Source organism: Acipenser ruthenus, chromosome 4 (genome assembly GCF_902713425.1).
Source record: "Acipenser ruthenus chromosome 4, fAciRut3.2 maternal haplotype, whole genome shotgun sequence".
In the NCBI taxonomy this organism is placed as follows: Eukaryota; Metazoa; Chordata; class Actinopteri; order Acipenseriformes; family Acipenseridae; genus Acipenser; species Acipenser ruthenus.
In genome coordinates, this window is record NC_081192.1 from 89,632,126 (window position 1) to 89,659,287 (window position 27,162).

General features: G+C 38.5%; 1 protein-coding gene across 2 annotated transcripts in view; it reads left to right on the top strand.

Moving 5' to 3' along the window:
- LOC117400093 (POU domain, class 6, transcription factor 2-like) overlaps positions 1-27,162 on the top strand; it is a 124,550-nt gene that overhangs the window by 69,812 nt on the left and 27,576 nt on the right. For both annotated transcript variants that reach the window (XM_059023063.1, XM_033999534.3), the window contains one exon: positions 2,663-2,940. In XM_059023063.1, the coding sequence (XP_058879046.1) occupies positions 2,663-2,940 (278 nt within the window). The remainder of the gene's footprint in view (positions 1-2,662; positions 2,941-27,162) is intronic.

Here is a 27,162-nt window from a genome sequence, read left to right on the forward strand (position 1 = left end):
TCAGTGGCTGAGGTGGGATTTGAACCGGGGACCTCCTGGTTACAAGCCCTTTTCTTTAACCACTGGACCACACAGCCTCCTTAGCTTTTGTAAGATTGTATGAGTGGTGTGCGGCTAATTAAATTAGTTTGTTTAATAGTTAATTTAAACAATTAATTAATTTTAATAATTACAATACTTCAAATTAATGTGTGTTAATCAACTTGAATGAATACTATATGACCATTACCATATTAGATCACCGACTAAATAAAGACAATCTATTAGTTATCTGTTAAATATTCTGAATATTCATTCACATTAATCAATACCTCATCATAATAACTGTATTTAATGACGTGTATAAGATTGAGGAATTACAATGAACACACAAAACACCCTCAACCACTACAAGGTAGATTAAAATATAGTAGCAGTTTATTAGATAATAATACTAATGGTACAGAAAGGAAAAACTTAGAAAATCATCATGAGGTAACAATTCACATACACACCAATGGAGCACAAGTAAACACTTATCCCTTGAATGTATATGCTTCTATATATATGTCGTTTCTCAATAATGCATTTAAACTACAGTTCAAGTGGAATCCTATTGCTTTCCTAACATTCAGAATAGGTTCAGCATTTCATTCTAACACAGTACATGAACTCCTCTGTCTCAATCTCAATACAGGCTGCGCAGATCTGCTGGCATGATGACATCACTCTAGAGACAGTTCCCTCAGCTCAACTGCACAGACAGTGGCCCTGTGTCTACCACTCACAGACAATATAACTCTAGTTAAACACAAACATGTATCATTTAAATGCAAAGTATACTTTCAAACAAGTACTTCAACAAAATACAATATGAGTTAAGCAGATTAGTTACTTTTTAACAAAGTTCAAACTCTGAGGTTTTCCATATGCACGTTAAAAGCACAATTTAAGATAACTATTTTCTATGTGTTGTAATTACAATTAATTACTCTGAGCAGGAGGCCTGAACACAGAGCTTTCTTTGACGTTCGTTTATTGCAGGGTACAGAACCTTCTTGCAGTCAAAGAGGCATAAAGCTTAACGCTATCTTCTCTTAGGGAGCCATGACTCAGAAACCAATTTGGGAACCAAATTGGAAACCAATTCAAACTTCTGGCTGCAAGTTGCCAATTCTTGTAGGACTTTCACATAAAGACCTATACATTACCCCTATAACTGTTTTCCATTGTTTTGGGCAATGGGTTGCCTCACCCTGCATGGGATGAATACATTATCTAATTATGACTTCCTTCTGCTGTCTCCAGCTTTCGTTTCCTCCATAAATTCTGATCAGATGCTCTGATCTATTTACGATCCTCTAGAGTCCCTTTGTGTCAGGTTCAGTTCAAGTCCACTGGTCAGAGAGCTCACTACGTCCTCCTTTGTGCTGGGTGCTTGGAAGTTGCTCCAGTCAATAGTTCACATGCTGCCCTGTATACTGTGTGCTCAAGAATGAATCCAAAAGATTAGTTCAGATGTGTACTTATATCAGAAATAGTTATTAAATCCAGGCAATTGTGCCTACAGCGGCTATAGATCGAACTCACTTTCACAGGTCTTGTGTAACCTTTTGCTGTGCCCAGGTACTTACCTGGTACACAAGGAATTTCAGACACTGCTGAAGACGAAGGGGGTGTCGTTTCAGTATTTTATTAAGCTGACTTGCTGTTATTGTTTCTGTGCAATTGTCCTAAAGCTCTGGATTCTCAATTATTTCTGGATTCAGGAGGTGCAATATATTTCATAGAGCACCAGCAACTGATCATAATGTTTGGTGTGTTGTTTCCATGCAGTGCTGTCAAGGCCAGTGATTTTGAATGTGTTTGTGTTGAGAGATGACACGGTAAACTTAGGATTGGTGATAGAATTGTTGATCAGTTATTCCATAACTTAACCTCGAAATAGCATTCAAATGGTATACCGTTTATAGATTTTGTTCCAACTCTAAGTTTAAATACAGTGTTTGTGTACAATATGGAAATGCAGTATAACAGCACTGTAGTAACATGTCTCAGCTTTGCTGTTCTAGTCTGTATAGCTAAAGAGTATTGTATTTGTGCTAATACAGTACCATACTGTGTTTTAAAATAAACATTTTCAATTTTACTTACCATTGTTTTATTAGCTTATGAAATAAAAAAAAATAAAAAATTATTATTAGTAGTAGTAGTCATGGTAGTGATAGTCATCGTAAATGTATTATGTTGATTTTAAAAGGCTGTAAAAATAATGTGTTATTAAACTGATTTTTTTATTGTTTTTTAAAGCATGCTTTACACTGGTTGAAAAGCTAGAAAATGTATGCTTACCTTTTTGCAGCAAGTTAAATAAAAAATAAAAAAACCCTATATTAAAACTAAGTTAACACAATACTTTCAAGCATACTCAAGTACTTTTTGTGGTATTTTTTTGTCCATGTAATTCACTGTACTGGCACCACTGATGGCAGAGACAATGGACAAAGAGACTCCTCTCAGTAAGGCAGACAAGAAGCCAGCAACCCTTAGAGGAACCCCTCTCTGAGGGAGTGACAGAGCACCAAGCTAATTATTTTAAGTGTAGATTCAAGACCATCCAAGTGAAAGGATTGCATTCACCTACTGTAGTACTAAAATGTATAATTTTGTTCTTTTGTGGCAGCTACCTCATCCCTGAACACACAGCTCCAGCATCTGCAACAACTACAACAGCTACAGCAGCACCAACAGCAACAGCAACACCAAGGGCAACAGCAACACCAAGGGCAACAGCAACACCAAGGGCAACAGCAACACCAAGGGCAACAGCAGCAGCATCAGACGAACCAACATTCATCCCACAGTCAGCCTCAGTCTGCTGCAGCCTCCCCACAGCAGAAACAGAGCCAGTCACCAGGACATGGTCTCCCGTCTCCTCTCACATCACCCAATCCCCTCCAGGTAAGAGCTCACAGCAGAACACTGGCAAGCCAACAGCTTGTATGTACTCGTGGCTGGCCTCATGGAAATCTCAGTTGCTTTAAAAAAAAAATAAGAAAAGGTGAATGATCAGGATAATGGCCACTGTACTCCAAACCTGAATGGCTTAGACAATTCATTTGCGTCTTCCATATGCCCTCTACAAAGACTAGAAAAGAGTTTTAAAAGTGTTTAAGTGATACTTCGTAGGTGTCCTAACATAGTGAAATGAATGTTAATATTCAGCATAGAAGGATGTTTTTTTTTTTTTACTCTTCCAGGTTCTTTAGAATCTGTATATCCACTTTCATACAAAGTATCATGGTTTTAGTGTCTCAGGAGGTAGGTAATTACCCTGATTAAAGGGAATAATATTAATAATAATAATAATAATAATAATAATAATAATAATAATAATAATAATTATTATTATTATTATTATTATTATTATTATTATTATTATTATTATTATTATTATAATAATAACTAGAACTGTCAGGCAGTTTTATGGCTTCCAAGCTCAGTACCAGTTGGAAATTTTGGCAATCTGTAGCATCTGTCAGCAACAGATCAGTTTTAAGGAGCAGTTTCAATTCAAAATACTGCATTAGTTCATTATCTCACAATACTTTAACCACGATAGTAACCATGACCCTATCTACACACTGTAAGGAGTTATAAAAGCTAGTTTTACATTTAGCCTTAAGGAGAGGCCAAAGGTCACAGGCAAGGTGTCAAACCAACTGTACAAGTTCACATTGACATTTTAGGATTTGTAAGGATTGAAGGTGATTGGAAGGTGATTTCCAATGAACAGTCAGACAAGACTTTGAATTAAAACAAAACAAATGTCTTTATTAACTAGTTGAAAATACCAAATTAAATCAGCTTCAGCACATTTAAATCCAAGAGTACCTGCAATAACAGAGGTATGGGCCTTTTTTCAACAGCCCAGTCCCTACTGTTTTTTGCTTAAGTGAACTACAGTACTGGCTGTAATTCACTACGACACAGAACTCTGAACAGACTACTGAATACAGCTCAGCTCTATACAGTATATACCCTCTTAGTAGATGTGCTGAAGGTTACATCACAATATAACCAAATAGAGACTTTTACTAATGTCTGAATCTTCCAGTTCCTATAAATAGAAGAAATACTAGCTCTATTTACCATTAGAAGCATTGTCACTGGTTCTTCTTTGTGGTACATATTTTGGTCAGTGCTTGTTTTAAAAAATATATAATTCAGGCTATACAGATTTTTCAAGTAATACACTGCAGTGCACTGCCGATAAAAAAATTAAATCGAACTGTTTGATTATGTTCCTGTGTACTGGATCACATGGCCTTATTGCAGGTAGACCATTGGTGGGGAAATTCAGCTGCAGCATCGGACATTGTCTGATACCAACTGAAAAATAAAATACAAGAAACCAACCAACAGATCGTTAACAGTGCTAATAAGAGGGAATTCAATTGATTTGAAAACCTTGGTTAGCACTCCTTTAAGACAGACATTTACCTATAGCCTTCATCTCATTCAAAGAGTGGCCATTTTTGTTTGTCAAAGAAATGGCATCCTGGCAATGTTGTGTAGTCCAAATATATTGCTTTTTAAAAGTTAAAACATTTTTTTACTGAAAAGTTGACTTCCATATGTGGAGATGGGGCGGGGGTGGGAGGTTGTTGAAATTGACAGGCTGAATTTCATTTCTGAATACTTGAGCCTTTGAAAAAAGGCTCATCCTTTTACATTATTCACAATCTGTCTGGGTAATATTAGTTTAGAACAATACATCCCCGAAATGATTGTCAAAAAGGACAATAATTCAAAATGATTATTGCATTTGTTTAGAAATATCCGAAAGATAACAAATATTATTTCTGGAAATGTTCATCTGCTGTCATGTTCTCTGAAAGAATTGAAATGAAAATAAGTAGTTTAGGTCTTCCCTTTCACAAGATTGGTTCAGTGGCATAAAGAAAATGAATTGCAGCACACTTGCATTGCGGGTTATGATGTCCTGAATGTCTTTTTGTGCACTAAAAGTTTGTTCCAAAGGGGAAGAAACGTAATTAGAATATATTTTATATTAATTTCTGAAAGACGTTGCGTGTCCAATAGATGTGTCAGCACAGTAGATATTAAACTGAAACTGTCAGACCCCATTATTGTGTATATGGGGAGGTTGACAGTCCTGTGGTTAATCTGCGTCAGGTGGGTATTGGCGATTAAATCTAATTCAGTCTGTAAAGTTTTTTTGGTTAAATGCTTTATGAGTGGGACATAAACAACCCTTGTTGATGATGTCTAACATCTTTGGGGGGGGGGGGGGGATCAATGCAATGATGGCATATAGAATGTGACAAGAAAAAAACAACATCAGGTCTGAATATAGTTTTGCTATTGGCACACAGGTGTGAAACTATGCATTAATTTGAATTTGAAAATTGGCTTTTTTTATTTTCTGGCATCTAATTGGCTAATACCCTTATAGATGGCCAGAAAATAAAAAGTACCTTTTCACCTGGACAGATATCCTTGAGCCCCCCAATGTTCAAGATTTAAACCACAAACCTTGTTTCTGTTTTTTATATTTCATAACAGTTGCCCATTTTCTAAGTGCAGTAAAACCCTCCAGGGGGGGCGGTATTGGGAAATACTGGACCTTCCAGGGGCTAGAATGCCCTCCACCTGTGACGTCGGGCCTCATTACGCCCTTGGGCGATCCGGTATTGCCCATTACCACCTACCCTGTCTGGTCTTATTTCTTAAATAACAGCACTGTGTATATGTAATACAACAATGCATTTGACAAGCATTTGTTAATAAATGATCAGATAATGGAATTTATTTATTAGATTGCTATTAATAGATAGAACCGTTACAACACTTTACACAAGCAGTACAGATTAAGGTTATATATTGTATTTAAATTTTAATTATCAATTTTTAAAGCAATTTATGCTTCAATATTTCCAAGAGGTTGCCCGCTCAGTGGTCAGTTGAATTCACTATAGGTGAAAGTTGTTTGCCACAGTGAAAGTTGTTTGCCACAGTGAAAGTGTATACATAAAACTAGGATGTCACTACTTTTGTTATTTGGAATATAACTTCCTGAAAAAGACGGTCATGCGAGGTTGTATATTCATACAATAATTAAAGTACGAAAACTTATACCCGACAATGTACAAAAGCAGGCTGCTCAAACGGTAAAATTATGAATATGTTGTTGGAAAATAATATATTCGTTATTCAGGAAATTGTTGTGGCATTTAAGTTATTAATTAAACCACAGATGGTGTCTTCTGCCTTTAGCTTATGTTGTAAGATATGCAGCTATACTGAAATGATCAGATATGCTGTACAAGATCTATAATAATAATAATAATAATAATAATAATAATAATAATAATAATAATAATAATAATAATAATAATAATACAAACTCAGTTAGTTTGTATTAGTTAATTATTCAAATGAATTATTTTATCATTTTAAAAAGTACCAGTATAAATTAAGTGTATTTTTTAAAATAATCGCTCATAGCTTCCCTCTATCATCCTGTAGTAGCTGATTACAGGAATGGGGAAATTAAATTCATGCCCATAAAAAGTACAGTTTGTGAATTATCAGTTGACTAGAAAACATGTGTAGACATACCAAACTGATTTTTCATTATTGACATTGTTTTATAGCCTGCCCCTCATTTTACACACCCTGAACTAGGTGTATCATAATGGAGCTAATTTGACTCTCTTGCTCCTCTTTTCAGATTGAAAATTGGACCTCAGCAACAGGTGCACTGAGATAATAAGTAGCACAGGAGCAACATGGCCAGTGGAGCAAGTGATTGCTCTGACTTAAAAAGGGCTTATGAAAATAGTATTTTGGATCAAAGCTCTGAAAAGTGGAGTAGTGTAAAATTAGCTAATTTTAATCGACCTGTACATTGTAGAAAGGCTTTGCTAGATAGTTGAGATTCATACTGTATCTTTGTAATTTAGTTTACCAGTGATATCTGTGTATATTATCGGACAGAAGTGAGATTACAGAAGTCTGATTACACTATGTAACACAATTTTTGTTCCTGGGTAGTAAGTGTTATTTCCTAATTGCTTATGCCTCAAAAGTATAGAAAATGGCTTATTCCCCACAAACTTTGCTTTTGTGACCAGGACAGTGATATTTTGAAATTTACCTATTTCCAATGAGAAAACAGGCGTATTTGTGTCTTTTCATTCACATAAAGTCAGAAAAAAACAACATATGAATCCAAATTAACATGTATTTATACTAAAGTAATACAAAAATGACTACAAAAGATTTAGAAGTGAGTAGTTTTTCGAGATTTACGATTATACTGTGAATCACTTTCACGAATCAGCCCCCAAATGTAGTCTCCCATCATGTTCTCGTTATACTGTCCTTGGTAGCGGCATTCAAAGTCCAGTATATCCTGGTGGAAGCGCTCGCCTTGCTCCTCCGAGTACGCTCCCATGTTCTCCTTGAATTTATCAAGATGCGCATCAAGGATATGGACTTTGAGGGACATCCTACAGCCCATTGTGCCGTAGTTCTTCACCAGAGTCTCAACCAGCTCCACATAGTTTTCGGCCTTGTGATTGCCCAGGAAGCCCCGAACCACTGCGACAAAGCTGTTCCAAGCCGCTTTCTCCTTACTAGTGAGCTTCTTGGGGAATTCATTGCACTCCAGGATCTTCTTTATCTGTGGTCCGACGAAGACACCGGCTTTGACCTTTGCCTCAGACAGCTTAGGGAAGAAGTCTTGAAGGTACTTGAAGGCTGCCGACTCCTTATCTAGAGCTCTGACAAATTGTTTCATAAGGCCCAATTTGATGTGGTGGCATCAGCACCTTCCGGGGGTCCACCAGTGGCTCCCACTTGACGTTGTTCCTCCCCATAGAGAACTCGGTCTGCTGTGGCCAGTCCCGCCTGTGGTAGTGCACCTTGGTGTCCCTGCTGTCCCAAAGGCAAAGATAGCAGGGAAACTTGGTAAAACCGCCTTGGAGACCCATCAGGAATGCCACCATTTTGAAGTCTCCTATGACCTTGATGCCATCTCAGAAAAATGCAGATATGTATCCACTTAGGCAGCTGGAACTAAACTGAACTGGTGGGCTTAAGGCCCCTGTATTTATACTGCTATTTATATTACTGGAAAGTTCTAGAAAGTTCTAGAAGTTACTCCAAGTTTACTCAGCACTGAATCTATCTGGAATGTTCTGGAAAATAGGTACATTTCAAAATATCACTGTCCTGGTCACAAAAGTAAAGTTTGTGGGGAATAATAGCCATTTTCTATACTTTTGAGGCATAAGCAAATAGGAAATAACACTTACTACCCAGGAACCAAAAAAAAAAAAAAATTGTTACACGGTGTTATGTACTGTATAGCAGAAACCAGGTATGCGCTTCTAGCATGGCCGAGGAACTGAATTCAAATCTACACTTCGTAAACCAATATAACAAACCAACTTCCCATGCTGGTTTCCTCACAGTCATGGGGGTGTAAGGTTGTAAGAGCACTATGTTGTCTGTGACCGCCGGGAGTAAAGCCTCTTGGGAAGGAATAGTGTGACGGCTCAATGCTTGTACACTGGTAGTGGCCCTCAGAGGCTCCCTTTTGAAATAAAAGGCTCCGCAGGAACACGTCCACCAGCCGGTCAAGGACCTGCAGCCGTCCAATCTTCCACTGTTAGTCCATCTTTATCTGATTATACCACTGCCGAGTCATATAGTAAATCTGGTTGTGATACCTTCTGAGACTTTGCTTTTTTTTTTGGTGTATAAAGCATAGTGGATTTAATGGATAGCTTAGTGAGGATGCACTGCAGAGAGTATTGCGTTTTTGCAAGCGAGTAGAGTGCTGTAGATTCCTATTGGTTTTGGGGGAGGGGGGGATTGTACAGGAGCAAGATCAAAACAGGGGTGTAAAGTTGTGCTATTTATTGTCAATAGTATCAATGCAGCAATCGGCTGTTTTTATGGCAGCAAGAAGTGACCCCCTGCTCACTGCAAGGGCAGATATCTGTTTTGATTGCTGTGACTAAGGGGATATTAGCGGTTGAATGAAAACAGGAAGCTTAATGAAGGAGACAGAAGCGGGTTTTCTGGTTTCTATTTTACTTTAGTAGGAAATGTTCCAGTTCCTTCACTTTTTGAAGAGCCAGCAAGAGGTCAACTTTTTTTCCCCAGCCCCATCTATCAGTGTCACATTCTAACTGGGCAGCAGTGGGTTGTTCTCGAATGCTGGGATGAGTGCATCATTTTATTTTGTTCTTTTCTCTACCCTTTTCCAGAATGGCAGTGCTTTGGGGTAAAAACTAAATATGATGTGTCCTGGCTTAACAGTTTCATAAACAAAGACAACTTGGGTCCTTTAACACCAGCACACTACCATGCAAGGGCCTCTGCACTGGCAGGAGATCTATTGCTCCCCTTCTGGTGATTTATCAAGGTTCTAAATCTTAAACCTTGCAGAGAAGAGAAGGGAAGAAGGAGGGTTACTTCCCACAGCAGTGAGTTTAACATTTCCTCACTGTGGAATAAGAGAAAAATTTATATTGTTCTTTGCTCTTTCTCTTTCCAGTCTGTCACTTAGTTATTTGAAAAATACAGTACTGTGCAAAAGTTTTAGACAGGTGTGAAAAAATGCTGTAAAGTAAGAATGCTTTCAAAAATAGACATGTTAATAGTTTATATTTATCAATTAACAAAATGCAAAGTGAGTGAACAGAAGAAAAATCTACATCAAATCAATATTTGGTGTGACCACCCTTTGCCTTCAAAACAGCATCAATTCTTCTAGGTACACTTGCACACAGTTTTTGAAGGAACTCGGCAGGTAGGTTGGCCCAAACATCTTGGAGAACTAACCACAGTTCTTCTGTGGATTTAGGCAGCCTCAGTTGCTTCTCTCTCTTCATGTAATCCCAGACAGACTCGATGATGTTGAGATCAGGGCTCTGTGGGGGCCATACCATCACTTCCAGGACTCCTTGTTCTTCTTTACGCTGAAGATAGTTCTTAATGACTTTCGCTGTATGTTTGGGGTCGTTGTCATGCTGCAGAATAAATTTGGGGCCAATCAGATGCCTCCCTGATGGTATTGCATGATGGATAAGTATCTGCCTGTACTTCTCAGCATTGAGGAGACCATTAATTCTGACCAAATCCCCAACTCCATTTGCAGAAATGCAGCCCCAAACTTGCAAGGAACCTCCACCATGCTTCACTGTTGCCTGCAGACACTCACTCATGTACCGCTCTCCAGCCCTTCAGCGAACAAACTGCCTTCTGCTACAGCCAAATATTTCAAATTTTGACTCATCAGTCCAGAGCACCTGCTGCCATTTTTCTGCACCCCAGTTCCTGTGTTTTCGTGCATAGTTGAGTTGCTTGGCCTTGTTTCCACGTCGGAGGTATGGCTTTTTGGCCGCAAGTCTTCTATGAAGGCCACTTCTAACCAGACTTCGCCGGACAGTAGATGGGTGTAATAGGGTCCCACTGTTTTCTGCCAGTTCTGAGCTGATGGCACTGCTGGACATCTTCCGATTGCGAAGGGAACTAAGCATGATGTGTCTTTCATCTGCTGCAGTAAGTTTCCTTGGCCGACCACTGCGTCTACGGTCCTCAACGTTGCCTGTTTCTTTGTGCTTCTTCAAAAGAGCTTGGACAGCACATCTGGAAACCCCTGTCTGCCTTGAAATTTCTGCCCTGGAGAGACCTTGCTGATGCAGTATAACTACCTTGTGTCTTGTTGCTGTGCTCAGTCTTGCCATGGTGTATGACTTTTGACAGTAAACTGTGTTCAGCAACCTCACCTTGTTAGCTGAGTTTGGCTGTTCCTCACCCAGTTTTATTCCTCCTACACAGCTGTTTCTGTTTCAGTTAATGATTGTGTTTCAACCTACATATTGAATTGATGATCATTAGCACCTGTTTGGTATAATTGTTTAATCATACACCTGACTATATGCCTACAAAATCCCTGACTTTGTGCAAGTATACCTAGAAGAATTGATGCTGTTTTGAAGGCAAAGGGTGGTCACACCAAATATGGATTTGATGTAGATTTTTCTTCTGTTCACTCACTTTTCATTTAGTTAATTGATAAATATAATCTATTAACATGTCTATTTTTGAAAGCATTCTTACTTTACAGCATTTTTTCACACCTGCCTAAAACTTTTGCACAGTACTGTACATTACAAGGTTTACCACCAGTTGCAATAATAATTGCCTCATTTGCTTACGAAACCAGCACTCCCGGAATGACCCAGCTAATTGTTCTTCCAGCCAACCAGAGTGCACGTTTCGCCTTCTGTATTCCATGACAAATGAATCCTGTTCATGATGTCATCTGTGCCACTTTCTGTTTTTACCATGCTGTATTCTCCATATCAACATGGTTGACGTCACCTGCTTCAAAAAATCATACCTGAGGCACCGCTCAGAATTCCGTTCAACTGCAGTCCATTCAAAATGGTATTCCTTTCATCAACCTTTTCCCCTCTTTTCAATGAAATTTGACAATGGACTTAATACAGATTGGTAGTGATTAGAAAACAATTATAACTTGAATTTTTAACGTGTATTAATAATTAAGCAATATAATAGAATTATAGAACTGCAAGCATCTGTGTATGACTTATATCATCACTTACAGCGCTTAAACAAACTCGGCTTTCTGCCTCGGCCCATTCACTTCTGCTGGTGCCAATATTCCACCATAGACAGATGTTCACCATCCTATAACCCTATATTCCATATTCTTTGACAAGGCAGTGGAAGTGCAGTTGTAGGCTCATCTCAGGACAGTGATCTGCCTAAAGTAAAGTAGAAAATGTGCTTCTGTTTTGTGAGTGTTTTCCAAAGTTGCAATTGTTTCATAATCGTTTTTGGTATCCCCTGCCTCATTTTTGAGGTTTGCACATCACATCTGTTGCAGTCATCTCATACATATATCACTCAATCAAACATGCTGTCAGCCATCACTAAATTTAGTTTATATTCAGACCCACCAAAGCATGGCTGGCTTGACAGACTCCTGTTAGCCATCACCATAGGACAGAGCAATGTGCATTAAAGCATCATCAAGAAATTGCTTTATCCAATTCAATAAAGAAAAGCGTCAGGCGTGGGTCTTTAAAAGGGTTGCGGGGTCTCTGAATTGCAAACATCATAGTAGTTTGTCTCTTGGGACTTCGCTTTAAACAAGCAGGCTGATCCGCAAGGGCAGATGGTGGCAGTGGAGGGATGAGAACATTTAGATTTGCACAGGTCTACAAGGTTTGTAGGATCTGCAATAGGATTTGAACCCATTTGCCTCTGGTGTCTCCCGATTCCATTCTCAGCCCTTCTCAGTAGTGACTGAAAGTCACTTTATATCTAAAAGCTGTCTGGAGCCTGATATGTGACAGACATCCCATCTTCACAAACCACCATTATAGAGTAGTGGCCTCTAAAGATTGATCACCTTTCTCTGCTGGTGAACAAGCTTTGGTTAGAAAGACTCTTGAAATGTGTTCATATCCTTTTTGTACCGGTGCTCCAGTTCGAGGGCAGTGTGGTATTGAATGTACTTCCGTTCCCATGCCTGCTTTGTGTTTAATAGGAGACTTCAGTCTCCTGTGCTAGAGAGGAATAAAATAACGTTTACATTATAAAACTAGCAAGAAGCTTCTCCGTACAACAATTTGACTGCTCTTTCCAGCAAGTAAAGCTTTTTTTCTTGTTAATTTTGTACTGTTACAGTCATAGGACCTCAAGTGTTTATATAACACCTTTCCAAAGCAATAAATGCATCCCACTTTGCATAATTTGGAAGAATAAAAGGTCAGGATTTGTGAAGATAATTTTCTTTCAGATCATTTGCATGAGTAGGCTATAATTAGTTGAATGCCCAGAAGTTGGCATTGGTGTTCACTAACAGCACAAAAAAAACCCAACTTACTGCAGATTTATGTGATTAATACTTTGATGCCTCGATTGAATTTGTATAATTCCAGTCGTACTGTATATGGTACAAGGGACAGAATCAGATTGTTTGGGATTTGCGTTTGTGTATAGGTGTGTGTGGAAAAACAAATCAATGCCATTGTGAATTGTAAAGAGCTCTCCTGTGCCACTTACCGGAAATATGAAGCACTTTATTTTGGTCACAATTTTTTTTTAAATGAAACTCAGCATTTGAGCAATGACACTCAGAAGTTCCAGGAAAGATTGCAGAGACAAATTTTGGGTAATTTGCATTGCCTTTAAGAATATGTGCTTAGAGATCAGAGGGCATATTCAAATATCACTAGCTTACACACAACCCTGTTGTTTAGCATGGTAGTTCAGCTGCCCTGTGGGACGTGTGAACAAAGAATATAAGCTGGTGGGTTGCTCAAACAAGTTTCTGTTCCACATGGCACATCAGCTCCCAGTTCCTCTGTTTGTGCCAACACTCAATTTAGAAACAGAAGGGGGGGGGGGGGGTTACAGGCAGATTTGATTGCCTTCTGCAAGAGAATGACGAAACAGTTGAGGAGATTATGAAATTTTCTTAAGTGTGTTAATAGGTTGATTGCTGAGCTGGAGCCCAGTGGATTTTCTGAAAGTTGATTGATTAGAGCTGCAGGTCTTTGCGTTCAAAGAGCTGGGGGGATTTGAATTGAAAATGCTGCCAAGCTGTTACACTGAAATTTATCTTAATTAGATCTGAAAGACCTGCCACAGCAGAATAGTCACACCGATTAAAATGAAAAACAGGAGAAATTACTGATCAAATTAATCATAATGTCGGGCTACAGCTGTAGGTCTGATGTAATTTGCCACTCCAGTGAGTTACATCGGCCCAGGCAGAAGAAGGAGAGCTACTACATGCTGATCTGTAACACCAGCCAGCTTAGGGCAGCCCATCAGGACTCTCACTGTATCCATTCTCCAGGCTCTATCTGACCCTGGAGCCTCACAAAGTGGAACAGAGGAAGATGAAAACTAAAACACTGGCCAAAGCCTGCTGCCTTTATCCTCTCAAACTGTTTTGATGCATGTTGAATACTGTAATGGGGTTCCAAAACCTTTCCTCATTAGAAATCAGCTGTTCCTTTTTCCAAAGCAGTTAAAGCCTGGCAACAGGCATCAACGGGAGATCTGTTACAGTTTCTATGAGTTAATTTTGCAGGCACCATCTCCTTTCCAGCTATATCAGCTATTTATTAACTTTATTACTATTTATTACTAGCATTAGTATTAACCCTCGCTTTTTACACAGCCCCCTGCAATGTATTGCCTGTTGAAGAGAAGTTTTGTTTTGTTTTCTTGTTTTGCAGGCACACGACCCATCTTTTAAAAATCCATCCTCGATTATTGTCATAAATACAATAAACTTACAAAATGTATTCAAATTGAAACAGGTCTATTGAAGATTTCAATATATGCCAACAGTGTTTTTTCACTTTCACTAAATCCACAAAATTGGCTTTAGGCATTATGGAGAGGGCTGTAATGTTGTAATACTTGTTAATTACTTTGAATTGGCATTTAACACAAACTTTTCTAACCACTTAGCTATCTGGTTGCAGCTGTCCCTCACTCCACATATTTAGCAGCTAGGGGTATGATGGACTGACAGCACCAATGTTTACAGACAAGTCTTGGACAGTTTGTCCTGTTTCTTTCTACAGTATATTCTCAATTATTTTGGCTTACGGACACAGTCATTCCTAATACAGAAATGAATGGACTAACAGAACCTGCAGGCTCTCAGAGTAATTACTGCCAAAGGATCTTAATTCTGTGCTCTTTGGAGTGAGGGAAAAACTGTAAAACTGTGAGCTTCAAACTGCTGCCCAAGACCTCTTTCATTCTGAATCACACATCGGTTTACAAGTTAGTTGACCAGAGGCATGCCTCCAGATTTTGCCTGAACTGGCGCTAAACTCCCTACCTCTCACATCACAGAGCAGGTACTCCAATTAATACACAGTTCTGCAATATGTTGAATATGAATATGCCTTCGTTGAGAGTTCTTGTTGAAAACCATCGCCACAGGGGTCTGTCGCTTTCCTTTATTAGAATTTGACGTGTTCAACAATTACCTAGAACTACATTCCTTTTTTCTTTTTTATTATATATATATAAAATGCACACAATTATTGTAATATCTTCACAGAGTATTTTTCGTGGTCTTTCGAGGTGAGCTGTAGAAATGTATTGGCAATCATTGAGTAATTGTAAGTAATATAAAAATGGGTATACTCACATAGCAGTTTAAAATATAGTTTAAAGCACCCACATAAAAACTAATGCCTGCAGTACAGTACGCCCTGTATTCTCCATTCAGGTTGTCAATACGTGAAAAAAACAAAACATATTACTCAGAATGCAACCTTTATGCTTATTGAAACGTTATGCTGATTTACTGTAAGATAAGGGCTAAAGCAAAAGCTGCCACCTGCATGTCAATTGGAATAGCCGTCTCCTGGAAATTCACCCTCTGCTAAACTAACCAGCTCATTCTTCTCCCAGTCTCTTCACTTCTGTGACACCATTGTCCAGATATGGGTCAGGACCAACTGTGCCAAAAAAGCCTGCCCCAAAAACAAAAGCATAGCGACTTTGCAACCAGGAAACTGTATCGAATCAGAGTGGTATAAAAATACTTTTTAATAACTAGATGTACACGTCTGCTAACTGATTAAATATAGTGGTACAAATATTGCCTCTTATTGGGTTTGCCTTAATAAGTGGTTTTTACAAATTCAATCTGGATGAGCTTTGGTTGCCCTTAAGGTTCAGGGAGCAGGCTGAGAATGTGCTTAGTTTATGATCAGCCCTGTGAGCTACAGTATGTAAATTCTACTTCAGACTAAATGAGAAAAAAAGATCTGATTATGATTTATAAGTGTTATCCCTGGAGAGGTTAAGTGAACCCTCCAGGGGTTGTACATGAGTGAAAGGGAGTACCGGTAAAACAGCAAAGAAGATGTCAGACCATTATCAACCATTTTATTCTGAATCTACAGCAGAGCAGTGCAGACCCTTTTGCATCTGATACATTTCAAGTCTGCATTTCATTTAAAACATCAAGTATTTAGGTCACAAAGATTTAAATCATGACCTCTAAAGAAGGTTTATTATTATTATTATTATTATTATTATTATTATTATTATTATTATTATTATTATTATTAATTTAAATCTTTGTTCATAGATTAAATTAAAACATGATATTAATTATAAACTGTTTTAGACTGAACAGTAGTTTATTTAACAGCAATCTAGAACAGTTTCAATATTTAAATAATATTTAAACAACCTTCTGCAAATAACGAGTTAAAACTACCACATTATAAAACACAGGTTTTCAAAATTTCAAAAGCAATCTTTGAGGCAGAGCTATCAGTGAAACTTGAGATTTTATTACGAGGGGCTGGCTGGCATTGTGGATTGTATCTGGTACATCAGCAGTACTGTATTTCATAGGGAGGAAAGGTCCATTAATCCACTGCTCCATCCAGAAGGCATAACAATTCCTTATGTAACAATTACTCTGTAATATTAAAAATATGCATGTACAGCATTCTCTTGACTGAACCAGAAAATAAGTGTGTTGCCCATCAACATTATTATATTTCAAATGAGTAATTATAAAATGTAAGCGCCAAAAATAATCTTAACATGAAATAGCACTGGAATCATATCTGTAGTAAAAAGCTATTATATTTTATTCTGAACACAACCCTCATCGTGTGCCCACTTTTAATGCTTGACATAAAAAGGATTGGAATTAACATCTCAATCCCATATTAAAAGCACTATAGTTCAGCGGACTCTCCCAAGTATTTCAACCAGAGATAACTGTATATCAGGTCCTTCTATGCAGTAGAATTGAGTAGCCCCACTTGAAATATGAATTTTAATAAAATGTAAATATGTCCTAATCTTATCAATAGGAAGCCACAGAAAGAAAGCACAATTGAGATGCCACATTCTTTATGGTGTGATCTAGAACATACAACATGTTTTGAGAATATAAAGTACAGAAACATAAAAATCTAAACTCCAGCATATCCTGTACTACTAACACCAATAGCTACAATAATGCAACAGCTTTACTATGCGAGGTATGTATGAGATATATATATATATATATATATATATATATATATATATATATATATATATATATATATAATTAAGCAAAGTCTCAATAAAGATCCAAATGTTGGCAAAGGCTTGTAGCTTGATAGTAGACATGACCACTACAAAGTACTTATTATAACGCATTTCATTTTATTGTTAAAAACAAAAGCAACATATAAACAGATGGCTTTACACCACACAACACGTTTCGACACTGACAAACAAAGACGTCTCTACAATGTCTACTATCAAGCTACAAGCATTTGCCAACATTTGGATCTTTATTGAGACTTTGCTTAATATATAAATTGCATTATATTGATTTGCACCTCTAATAACAAGCATAGTGGTGCACTTTGTATTTTAGTTTATATATACAGTATATATATAATATGAAAAAATCGGTTCTTGCTGTTGGGATCATTAAAAACGGGGTATACACACACACACATACATACAGGATGATTAGAAAGTAAGTTTACCATATGTACACAAAAGTTGAAATGATTTTTAAAAAAGCCCTTTTTCAGCTGTGTAGAAAGAAATGTAAACACAGTGCAGTAAACCATGTATAAAATTGAAAAGAAGTGCAGCAGGTAGCCACTGAAAACACGGTACTGCTCCTCAGTGCCTGGGTAAACAATTAATAACATAAGGAATAATGTAGATTATAAATACTGGGAACCCCCTAGACTCCAGACACACTTAATAACTGCTGCTTTACTGTTGGATTCATTTTTCCAAAGTGAATGGGTGTTATGTGTAACGTGGACTTCAGTAGAGACTTCAGTTCTTGTTAAGTGGTTCTCATTTAAAAAACAGGCCCTTTAAGGGGCTCCATATTCTGCAACCATGCAAACTTCTCAAGACCATTAACAGTCTCAAGCAGAGACTTTTTCTCAGTGGTAACTCGATAGCAGTAGCCTTTTTTTGTGATGCGTTTACTGCTACTGTTTTTCAAAGGTTCCAGGATAACCGTGCTAAATTCTAGTCCTATAGAGCCAGTGTGGCACAGTAGGCACATGTGAGGGATTTGTAAAGTACTTTAAGTGTCTGAATCAAAGTTGTTGCAATTTATGAGGATCTTTTTCAGGTGTACTTGATTATTAAATGTTCAGATTTTTTTTGTTTTTTTACCTGCCCATTGAGAACTTTGCTAGATACTGCCAGAATCGACGAGACTGACCTGAACTGGAACTGAACCATGAACACAGGTAGAAGTCACTCAAATAGAAGACCTAAGGGAATCGTTCAATGTGTGAGGGCGACTGAGCCTGGAAAAACCCTGTTTCTACAAAGCATGACTATATATTATATTATTTAGAGTTCTGCTACAGCATTCTGTTCTGCTACACTATCTTCTTTCAATGCTGTTTTTTATATTTGACAGATAAAAAGTAGGTATTTATTGAGCTGGAAGAGGTATTGTAACATTTTAGCTGAGTACATTTTATAAACATGAATAATTAAAAAATGTTAAGTTAAAGAAGTCGACAAAAGGCTACCAATTCTCAGATTCAAACCCCAGTTCCCCTGAGGTATAGTAAAAGGCTTGTTAATTAACTTAGGCACTCCCATTACTCTGTTTATAATAGGGTGTCTTGAGGCAACTGCATGTTAAAATGTAATGTTGCACTCCAGGGAGATTTTACTGTACATCAGTTAGAAATATGGCTGTATTGAACTCCGAGCAACTGCAAAGAAAGCTACTCAACTGTCAGTGGGGCCAACAGACATGATGAAAAGAAGCATGATAATGCATTTAGATTTTAACTTTAGATTTGTCTTTATTATAACCTGTTTTTTGACTGTAGGAATGGGGTAATGATTTTAGCCTTATTGTGTTTATTAAGCTTTGCCATCGATGACCCTTTAGATATTGAGTTTAAGCCATTGAAAGATCATTTCCTATTGATCAAATGGATATTAAAGTCAGTCAAATGCTAAATTTATATGTCAAACAATTGTAAAAGTTCTTCCACAGAACAGAACGACATAAATAGATAATAAATATCACTGGGGAGAATATCGGGTTAGTTTTCATCTTTGAAAAATAATAAAACTGTCGCAGAGGATTTCTTCATGCATCAGGTATTTCTTATTGATGATTATTTTGTTGTAAGGTTTTTATTTTTTTATATACTTTTTTATAATAAATTGCATGTTCTTGAAAGGTGATGGATTGATAGTAGCATCTGCCCTTTGTTTATCCACACAACACAAGCAGATGTTAATTTCACAAACACACTTTTATCCAGTGAGCTGTCCTTTGTGGAGCGGGTGTTCTGACTTCCATTGACAAGGAATAGTGTGACTCACTTTGTAAGTTAATATTGCTTGATTGAAACCCTTTTACTGATCTAATGAGTTTTATCTGAATAAATTAAATGTTGTACAGTATACATGGTAGAGTAAGCCACACCTGACTTCCTCTCATAGTATAGAAGCATACCCAGGCTACACATGTACTTTATCATGCAATGCTGTAAGTTCATCAGCAGCACCCACCAAGAGAAAGTGTGCCCTGTCTATGCTGTCTAACTTGTGTTCATTATTTGTAATCAGTAAACATCTATAGAATATGTATTACCAGTTGAACTTAAATTAAATGCTGCTGTTAATCTTACACAGTATCCCAGGGTTAAAAAAAGTGGTTCATCTTTCAAGAAATTGGCAATTAAAATACATGCATTCTAGTCTCACCTGACAAGTGATGTGAAAAAAAGGGATTGATCTTGTAGCACTCCTCACCACAGTTGTTTTAGTGTTTACACCTCCTGTCTGAGAAGGGACCCCGCATAGCCACTGCTTGTTAGTTCATAATTTAGGATCCTCAGCATGTACTGACTGCAATGGTGCAGAAAACAGTCTTGTTTCAGTCAAGTTCCACCCCGTCTTGTCAAAATGCACCCTGCAAGCAAGATAGCTCCTCTGTCAGCTTATATGAGCTTTTGCCTGAACCTCAGCACACTGAGGCAGTACCAAGACCCATTGCAAAAACATACTGGAGTTTTTAACTATCTATAATTGAGTGGCTGGTGCTTGACTGCAATAGGTGAATATCAGCTTTTTATTAATTAAGAGTAAAATAGTTGCTCATAAAATGCTTTTGGCTTTTCCTTTTGTTATGCCTCTTTACAGTATTTTGAGAGGCGCTCAATGTAGATTTTTTTTTTTTTTTTTGATTCTCCACTTTCCTTCCCCAAGATGCCTCTCTGCAGCCGAAAGCTTTCAAATGAGTAATCGAAGGAAACCTTTTGCCAATCACTAGGGAGTCTTTAGAGGCAGCTTTCGATTGGAGCGCCTGTGTAGAGGGCCCCGCGAGCCGGAGGTGTTTGTGACCATTTCTAATGGCATTTTGATGTACATGTGCAAAATTGATGTCGGAAGGATCATTGTAAAGGCCTAAACAGTGTAATATTGAGGACATTTTCAGGTGGCAGGAGGATTCTGGCTGGGTGAGCCCAGTGTATTTTCTCATGTCACACTTGATTAAGATCACAGGGAAGAGGAAAGGAGTAAAAAAATAAAAATCCTATTCCTACAGCACTGTATCAGCTTGTTTTCCCTTTTAATGCCATATTAGTATCATTTTCTTTTGTGGGTTCAGAAGTATTTACACAGTTCAAGGAATTATACAGTAGACACACATTAAATAATTTAGAAATTGCTTGATTTATGTCTTCCTCTTACAATTTTTTCATAACCCATTAGAAATAATATCTAAGAGCAGTGTACTTGATAAGCTTTATATAAATAACCTAAACATGCATGTCAAGAAAATGGAAAAAGTACTAAAACAAATAATTATTATTATTATTATTTATTTCTTAGCAGACGCCCTTATCCAGGACGACTTACAGTCGTAAACAAATACATTTCAAGAATCACAGTGCAAGTAATAATACAATTTAGAGCAAGATAAATACAATGATGAATACAATGACTTTGGTTCAAGCAAGTACAAGTGTGACAAAATACAATTCAATAATACAGCAGATAAGTGTCAGTGATAGTTACATCAGGATATAATTAAATACAAAATACTACAGATTAAACACTTGACAGATTATAGTACTCTGAAGTACAGGATTAAATACAGTAAAATAGGGGGCAGATAAGAGTAAGTAAAGCGCATTTAAGGAAGGGTGAAATGTGACCCAGGGGAAAAACAGAGGAGTTCTACAGGTGCTGTCTGAAGAGGTGAGTCTTGAGGAGGTGCCGAATGTGGTCAGGGACTGGGCAGTCCTGACATCTGTGGGAAGGTCATTCCACCACTGCGGGGCGAGGGTGGAGAAGGAGCGGGCTCTGGAGGCAGGGGAGCGTAGAGGAGGTAGAGCCAGTCTTCTAGTGCAGGCGGAGTGGAGAGATCGAGTTGGGGTGTAGGGAGAGATGAGGGTCTGGAGGTAGCTGGGTGCAGTCTGGTCAAGGCATCTGTAGGCGAGTACAAGAGTCTTGAACTGGATGCGAGCGGTGATCGGGAGCCAGTGGAGTGAGCGGAGTAGTGGAGTTGCATGGGAGAAGCGAGGCAGAGAGAACACCAGGCGAGCAGCGGAGTTCTGGATGAGCTGGAGCGGATGGATGGCGGACGCAGGGAGGCCAGCCAGGAGGGAGTTGCAGTAGTCTAGGCGGGAGAGTACCAAGGCCTGGACCAGGAGCTGGGTGGCGTAGTTGGTGAGGAAGGGTCGGATTCTTCGGATGTTGCTCAGGAAGAATCGGCAAGTGCGTGCCAGAGTGGAGATGTGCTGGGAATAAGAGAGGCAGGGGTCCAGGGTGACTCCGAGGTTCTTAGCGGAGGAAGAGGGAGAGAGTGTGGTAGATTCCAGAGGAACAGAGATAGAGAGATCAGAGGAGGGGGAGGAGGAGGAGGGAAAGAAAAGGAGGTCAGATTTAGAGAGGTTGAGTTTGAGGTGATGCAAGTGCATCCAGGAGGAAATAGCAGACAGACAGGTAGAGATACGGGAGGGGGTGGTGGAGTCAGAGGTGGGGAAGGAGAGGAAAATCTGAGCATCATCAGCATAGAAATGGTATGAGAAACCATAGGATGCGGTGAGGGGGCCCAGGGAGCGGGTGTAGAGAGAGAACAGGAGAGGACCCAAGACTGACCCTTGGGGGACTCCTGTTGAGAGAGGGCGAGGTGTGGAAGTTGCTCCACGCCAGGTCACCTGGTAAGTGCGGTTGGAGAGGTAGGAGGAGAACCAGGCCAGAGCAGTGCCAGAGATTCCCAGGTCAACGAGAGAGGATAGTAGAATAGAGTGATCGACAGTGTCAAAGGCAGCAGAGAGGTCGAGGAGAATTAGGACAGAGGAGAGAGAGGCAGCTCGGGCAGAGTTTAGTGAGTTGGTGACAGACAGGAGGGCGGTTTCAGTGGAGTGAGCAGCGCGGAAGCCAGATTGGAGAGGGTCGAGCAGAGAGTGGTTGGACAGGAAAGCAGAGAGCTGTCGGTGTACAGTCCACTTGAGGGTTTTGGAGAGGAAGGGTAGGAGGGAGACAGGATGGTTGCTCTGGAGGGAGGTGGGGTCGAGGGTAGGTTTTTTGAGGAGGGGAGTGATAGAGGCTTTTTTGAAGGCAGAGGGAAAGAGTGAGCATGAGACAAAACCAAATATATCAAAATAGGGTTGCATCTGTATGGACAAAAAAAAAAAATCGGTTTCATAGTTCAAGAGACCAAAGTTAAGAGACCCACTGTAAATATTCTCTATATTGATTGTAGGTGGTTGGACAGACAAGTTAGTAAGCTGTTAAAGAAATGCAGTACTATAGTACAGTAAAGTACCCCATCAGAAACAAGAGTTTCTCTATCTATTCTTGGCATTAACCTTCTAGGTGAGGTTTTTTTCAAATTGGGATGACAGTTCACTACATTGTCAAGAAGGTTGTTTTTAACTCCAGCAATGGAGTATTTTAGCAACAGATAGACAATGGAAGAAAACATGCTCCCCTTTCAGTATCTGCCGGGTCACCATGACAAAATAGAGTCTACTTTTTCTTTTCCATTCAGGAGATTACACAGGCTATTGCACTTGCTGACCTTAATGGTCAGATGGTAAGTGTGTTGGACAATGAAGCAAATAGTGCTTAAATCATTTTTTTCCACATTCTTGCTTTTTTGTGCTTTTCTTTTTGCAAGAGATAGAATTTTAAAGACTGATGATTCCCTCTCTGTAAACAGAGGTGAAACATTCTGACACAATCGTTACACCTTTTTTCTTTTTTTTTCATATTGTAATTTGTCTTTACTGACCCATGTTTATTCAATATTAACTGAAGAGTGTGAGGTGGGTAAGGGAGATGTGACAGTGGATTGATGCAATTCTTTAATGCGCTTGTCTTCTACCTGTTCAACCTGATCAAGGTGAAATTGGTTCCAGGCTGAAAGAAGAAACCAGAAAATGTTATGCAGAACGTTGCGCACTGTTATTTTTTATTTATTTATTTTTTTGAAGAAACTAGTCCATGTAACCTCAAGTACTACTGATCTCAGTACTTATCGTTACTACTGTAGTGGAGGAGGGATTTATAGTACAGTATGAAATGACCTACTCTTACTGTGAACTGAATTCCCCCTTCAGTTCTCATGTTTATGCAGAGAAAATCCATGATCAAATTTGAGGCCCCAGGGCCTGAGAGAAATATAGGTACACATTACAGTATAGTGATAGATATTGGTATTTGTAGTTAGTTATAGAGAAATAATACAGGTTGCACACCATATGAATTCTCCATGTCAACTCAAGGGACTTTTAAATCTGTGTTGTTGTGTTAATATCACCATATTAATAACATTGGACAATGACATTTATAGGCTCTTGGAGATATTTTTGTAATTTCAATGTATTTGTTTACCTTCAGAAACATTTGAGTATGGGGCACAACTTCTAACAATTAACAGAGAAACCATGAACTTCATTCCTATGATCATTCATATCATTTGATCATTCATATTATTTGTTTACCCATATTTTTGTTTACTTTTTTCAATTTAACATTTGGTGTGGCTTCTAAAGAACCTAGTTACAATTTCTCAGTAAGCAGCTGGCATTGCTATTAAATTACTGCAATATGAGTACTGTACATGGCTGAAGCTCTGGCCTCATGCTGAAATTCAGGTCCTGTGGTTTGAACCTGCTTGTAATCTCAAAAGGCATTCAACACAGTTGATGGGTAAAGGGTAAAATAGACAGTATGATGAGCAGTGTTCAAAACAGATAGCCTTTATATGAAAGAGGAATGTGATGGTTACATTTGAAGACAAACTATATTCCCCGACATTCATGAGTAGAAAAAAAAGCTGTAAACATCAAATTGTATTTCCAGTCCACAAACAGAGAAATCATTACTTATTCTCCAGAAACACATACAATCAGTTTAAATCATGGGGTAAGCGGTGATCATGCAGGTCTGTTATTTTCTGCTTGCCTTAGTAGCAGTGTGAGAAATCACTGCTGTAGAAAATCGGCCGTTTGGAAGTCAAACATGGCTATCCTCCCCTTATGTGTGTTTACAGCTCCATGGTGCGGACCCTGCCATCAACATTATTGAAAAAGGCATTGCATTGACAGAGCACTTTTTATAGGCTTATTGAACAGCATTACCCCTGAATGGATGGAATTACCCACACAATCATAAAGACTTTCATACTGTGTAAAGGATGTTGTGAGCGCTTTGCACCTTCCATTCCCTTCCAATGGATCCTCACGCTATTCATGCTGTTTTTCATTTAATCTTTTTACTGTACTCACACTCTGTCTTCCTCCAGAGCCTTTACACAGGCACCTGTGGAGACCTTTACAGCCAGGTGATCTTCAAAAGTCATGTGTTTAAAGTGGGATAGCTTAGCTTGCTTCATGATAGGAAGATTATTCAGTAGTCTTTTCCAGTTCAGTGCGGGAAAGTGCTGTATTCTGTAGGGTTGCTTATTTTACACAAGACAGGATACAATGGGCAGTATTATATCTGACTGGCAGCTTCTGAATTGGGAGGTAGATCACTTTGTGTGTGTCGCCATGGCTCAAACCCAAGGCCTTCCCTCTCTACTGCAGCCCTGTTAAGGACTGAAGCCGTTTCATGATGTACATCACACTCCTGGCATGCTGGAGGTCCAGCTTTGATGAAAGATAACAAGTAACATTACTTAATCCAGGCTTTGCCAACATCCTATGGCTCCCACTGTTAACTTCATAGCGATACAGATATCGATATCCAGAAGCCCCACAGGCTAGGACAGACACCATTCAAATTATTCTAAAGGTATACATTGGATAGTGTATTTGCATGCTAAACATAACTGAAAAAAACAGACCCACTTATCGCCCATCGAATGTTCAAACTCGACTGGCATAAGGATCTATCAAGTAATACTTCAGTGCAGGTTTATCATTTAATGCAATCGCTGAGCATATTGTGAAAAGCTCATGGATTTGCTATACACTGGTAGCACTTCAGCGGTTTCTGCATCGCTAACTTTCATAAAGTATATTTATTTATTGAAAGATATTTATAAAAAATAGGTCCGCCAAGATGCAACATCTCAGATCCAGGGAAATCATATGCGCCTCTTCAGAGGATTCAGAAAGATTTTAAAAATGTAATTAGTCATGACGGAGAGTATACACAGGATACCATTCTGAAAGATGGTGCAAAATGTAGAGTTTAATGAATCCTATAAAAGTTTACTGCAGAAAAATCCATTGCAAAGTGCTGTAAAGCTAAGTAGCGGAGTTCTGAAAAATATAGTGTTATACATCCCCATGTGTTTACTACAACTGTTAAATAACATACCTGTAATTTTTCTTTTCATTGTTAACATCCTGACAACTTTTTACACTCATAACTTTCAACTCTGTTTGAAAGCTCTTTTTAAAATGGCTGCTCTATTCACTGGACCAATTAAGCTTCTAATGAGCAGCATGGTTTTAGGAAAGGGAGATCGTGTCTAACTAACCTGCTTGATTTTTTTGAGGATGCAACATTGACAATGGATAATTGCAAAGCATATGACATGTTTTATTTAGATTCCAGAAAGCTTTTGACAAAGTCCCGCATAAAAGATGTATTCTCAAACTGAACACAGTAGGGATTCAAGGAAATGCATGCACATGGATAAGGGAGTGGTTAACATGTAGAAAACAGAAAGTACTGATTAGAGGAGAAACCTCAAAATGGAGTGAGGTAACCAGTGGTGTACCACAGGGATCAGTATTAGGTCCTCTGCTATTCCTAATCTACATTAATGATTTAGATTCTGGTATAGTAAGCAAACTTGTTCAATTTGCAGACGACACAAAAATAGGAGGAGTGGCAAACACCAGTGCAGCAGCAAAGGTCATTCAAAATGATCTAGACAGCATTCAGAACTGGGCAGACACATGGCAAATGTCAGTTAGTGTCAGGTACTGCAAGCAGGCAATAAAATTGTGCATTATAAATATCATATGGGAGATACTGAAATTGAAGAAGGAATCTATGAAAAAGACCTAGGAGTTTATGTTGACTCAGAAATGTCTTCATCTAGACAATGTGGGGAAGCTATAAAAAAGGCCAACAAGGTGCTCGAATATATAGTGAAAAGTGTTGAATTTAAATCAAGGGAAGTAATGTTAAAACTTTACAATGCATTAGTAAGACCTCTAGAATATTGTGTTCAGTTCTGGTCACCTCGCTACAAAAAGGATATTGCTCCTCTAGAAAGAGTGCAAAGAAGAGCAACCAGAATTATTTCGGGTTTAAAAGACATGTTGTATGCAGACAGGCTAAAAGAATTGAATATATTCAGTCTTGAACAAAGAAGACTACGTGCTGATCTGATTCAAGCATTCAAAATTCTAAAAGGTATTGACAATGTCGACCCAAGGGACTTTTTTGACCTGAAAAAAGAAACAAGGACCAGGGGTCACAAATGGAAATTAGATAAAGAGGCAATCAGAACAGAAAATAGGAGGCACTTTTTTACACAGAGAATTGTGAGAGTCTGGAACCAACTCCCCAGTAATGTTGTTGAAGCGGACACCCTGGGATTCTTCAAGAAGCTGCTTCATGAGATTC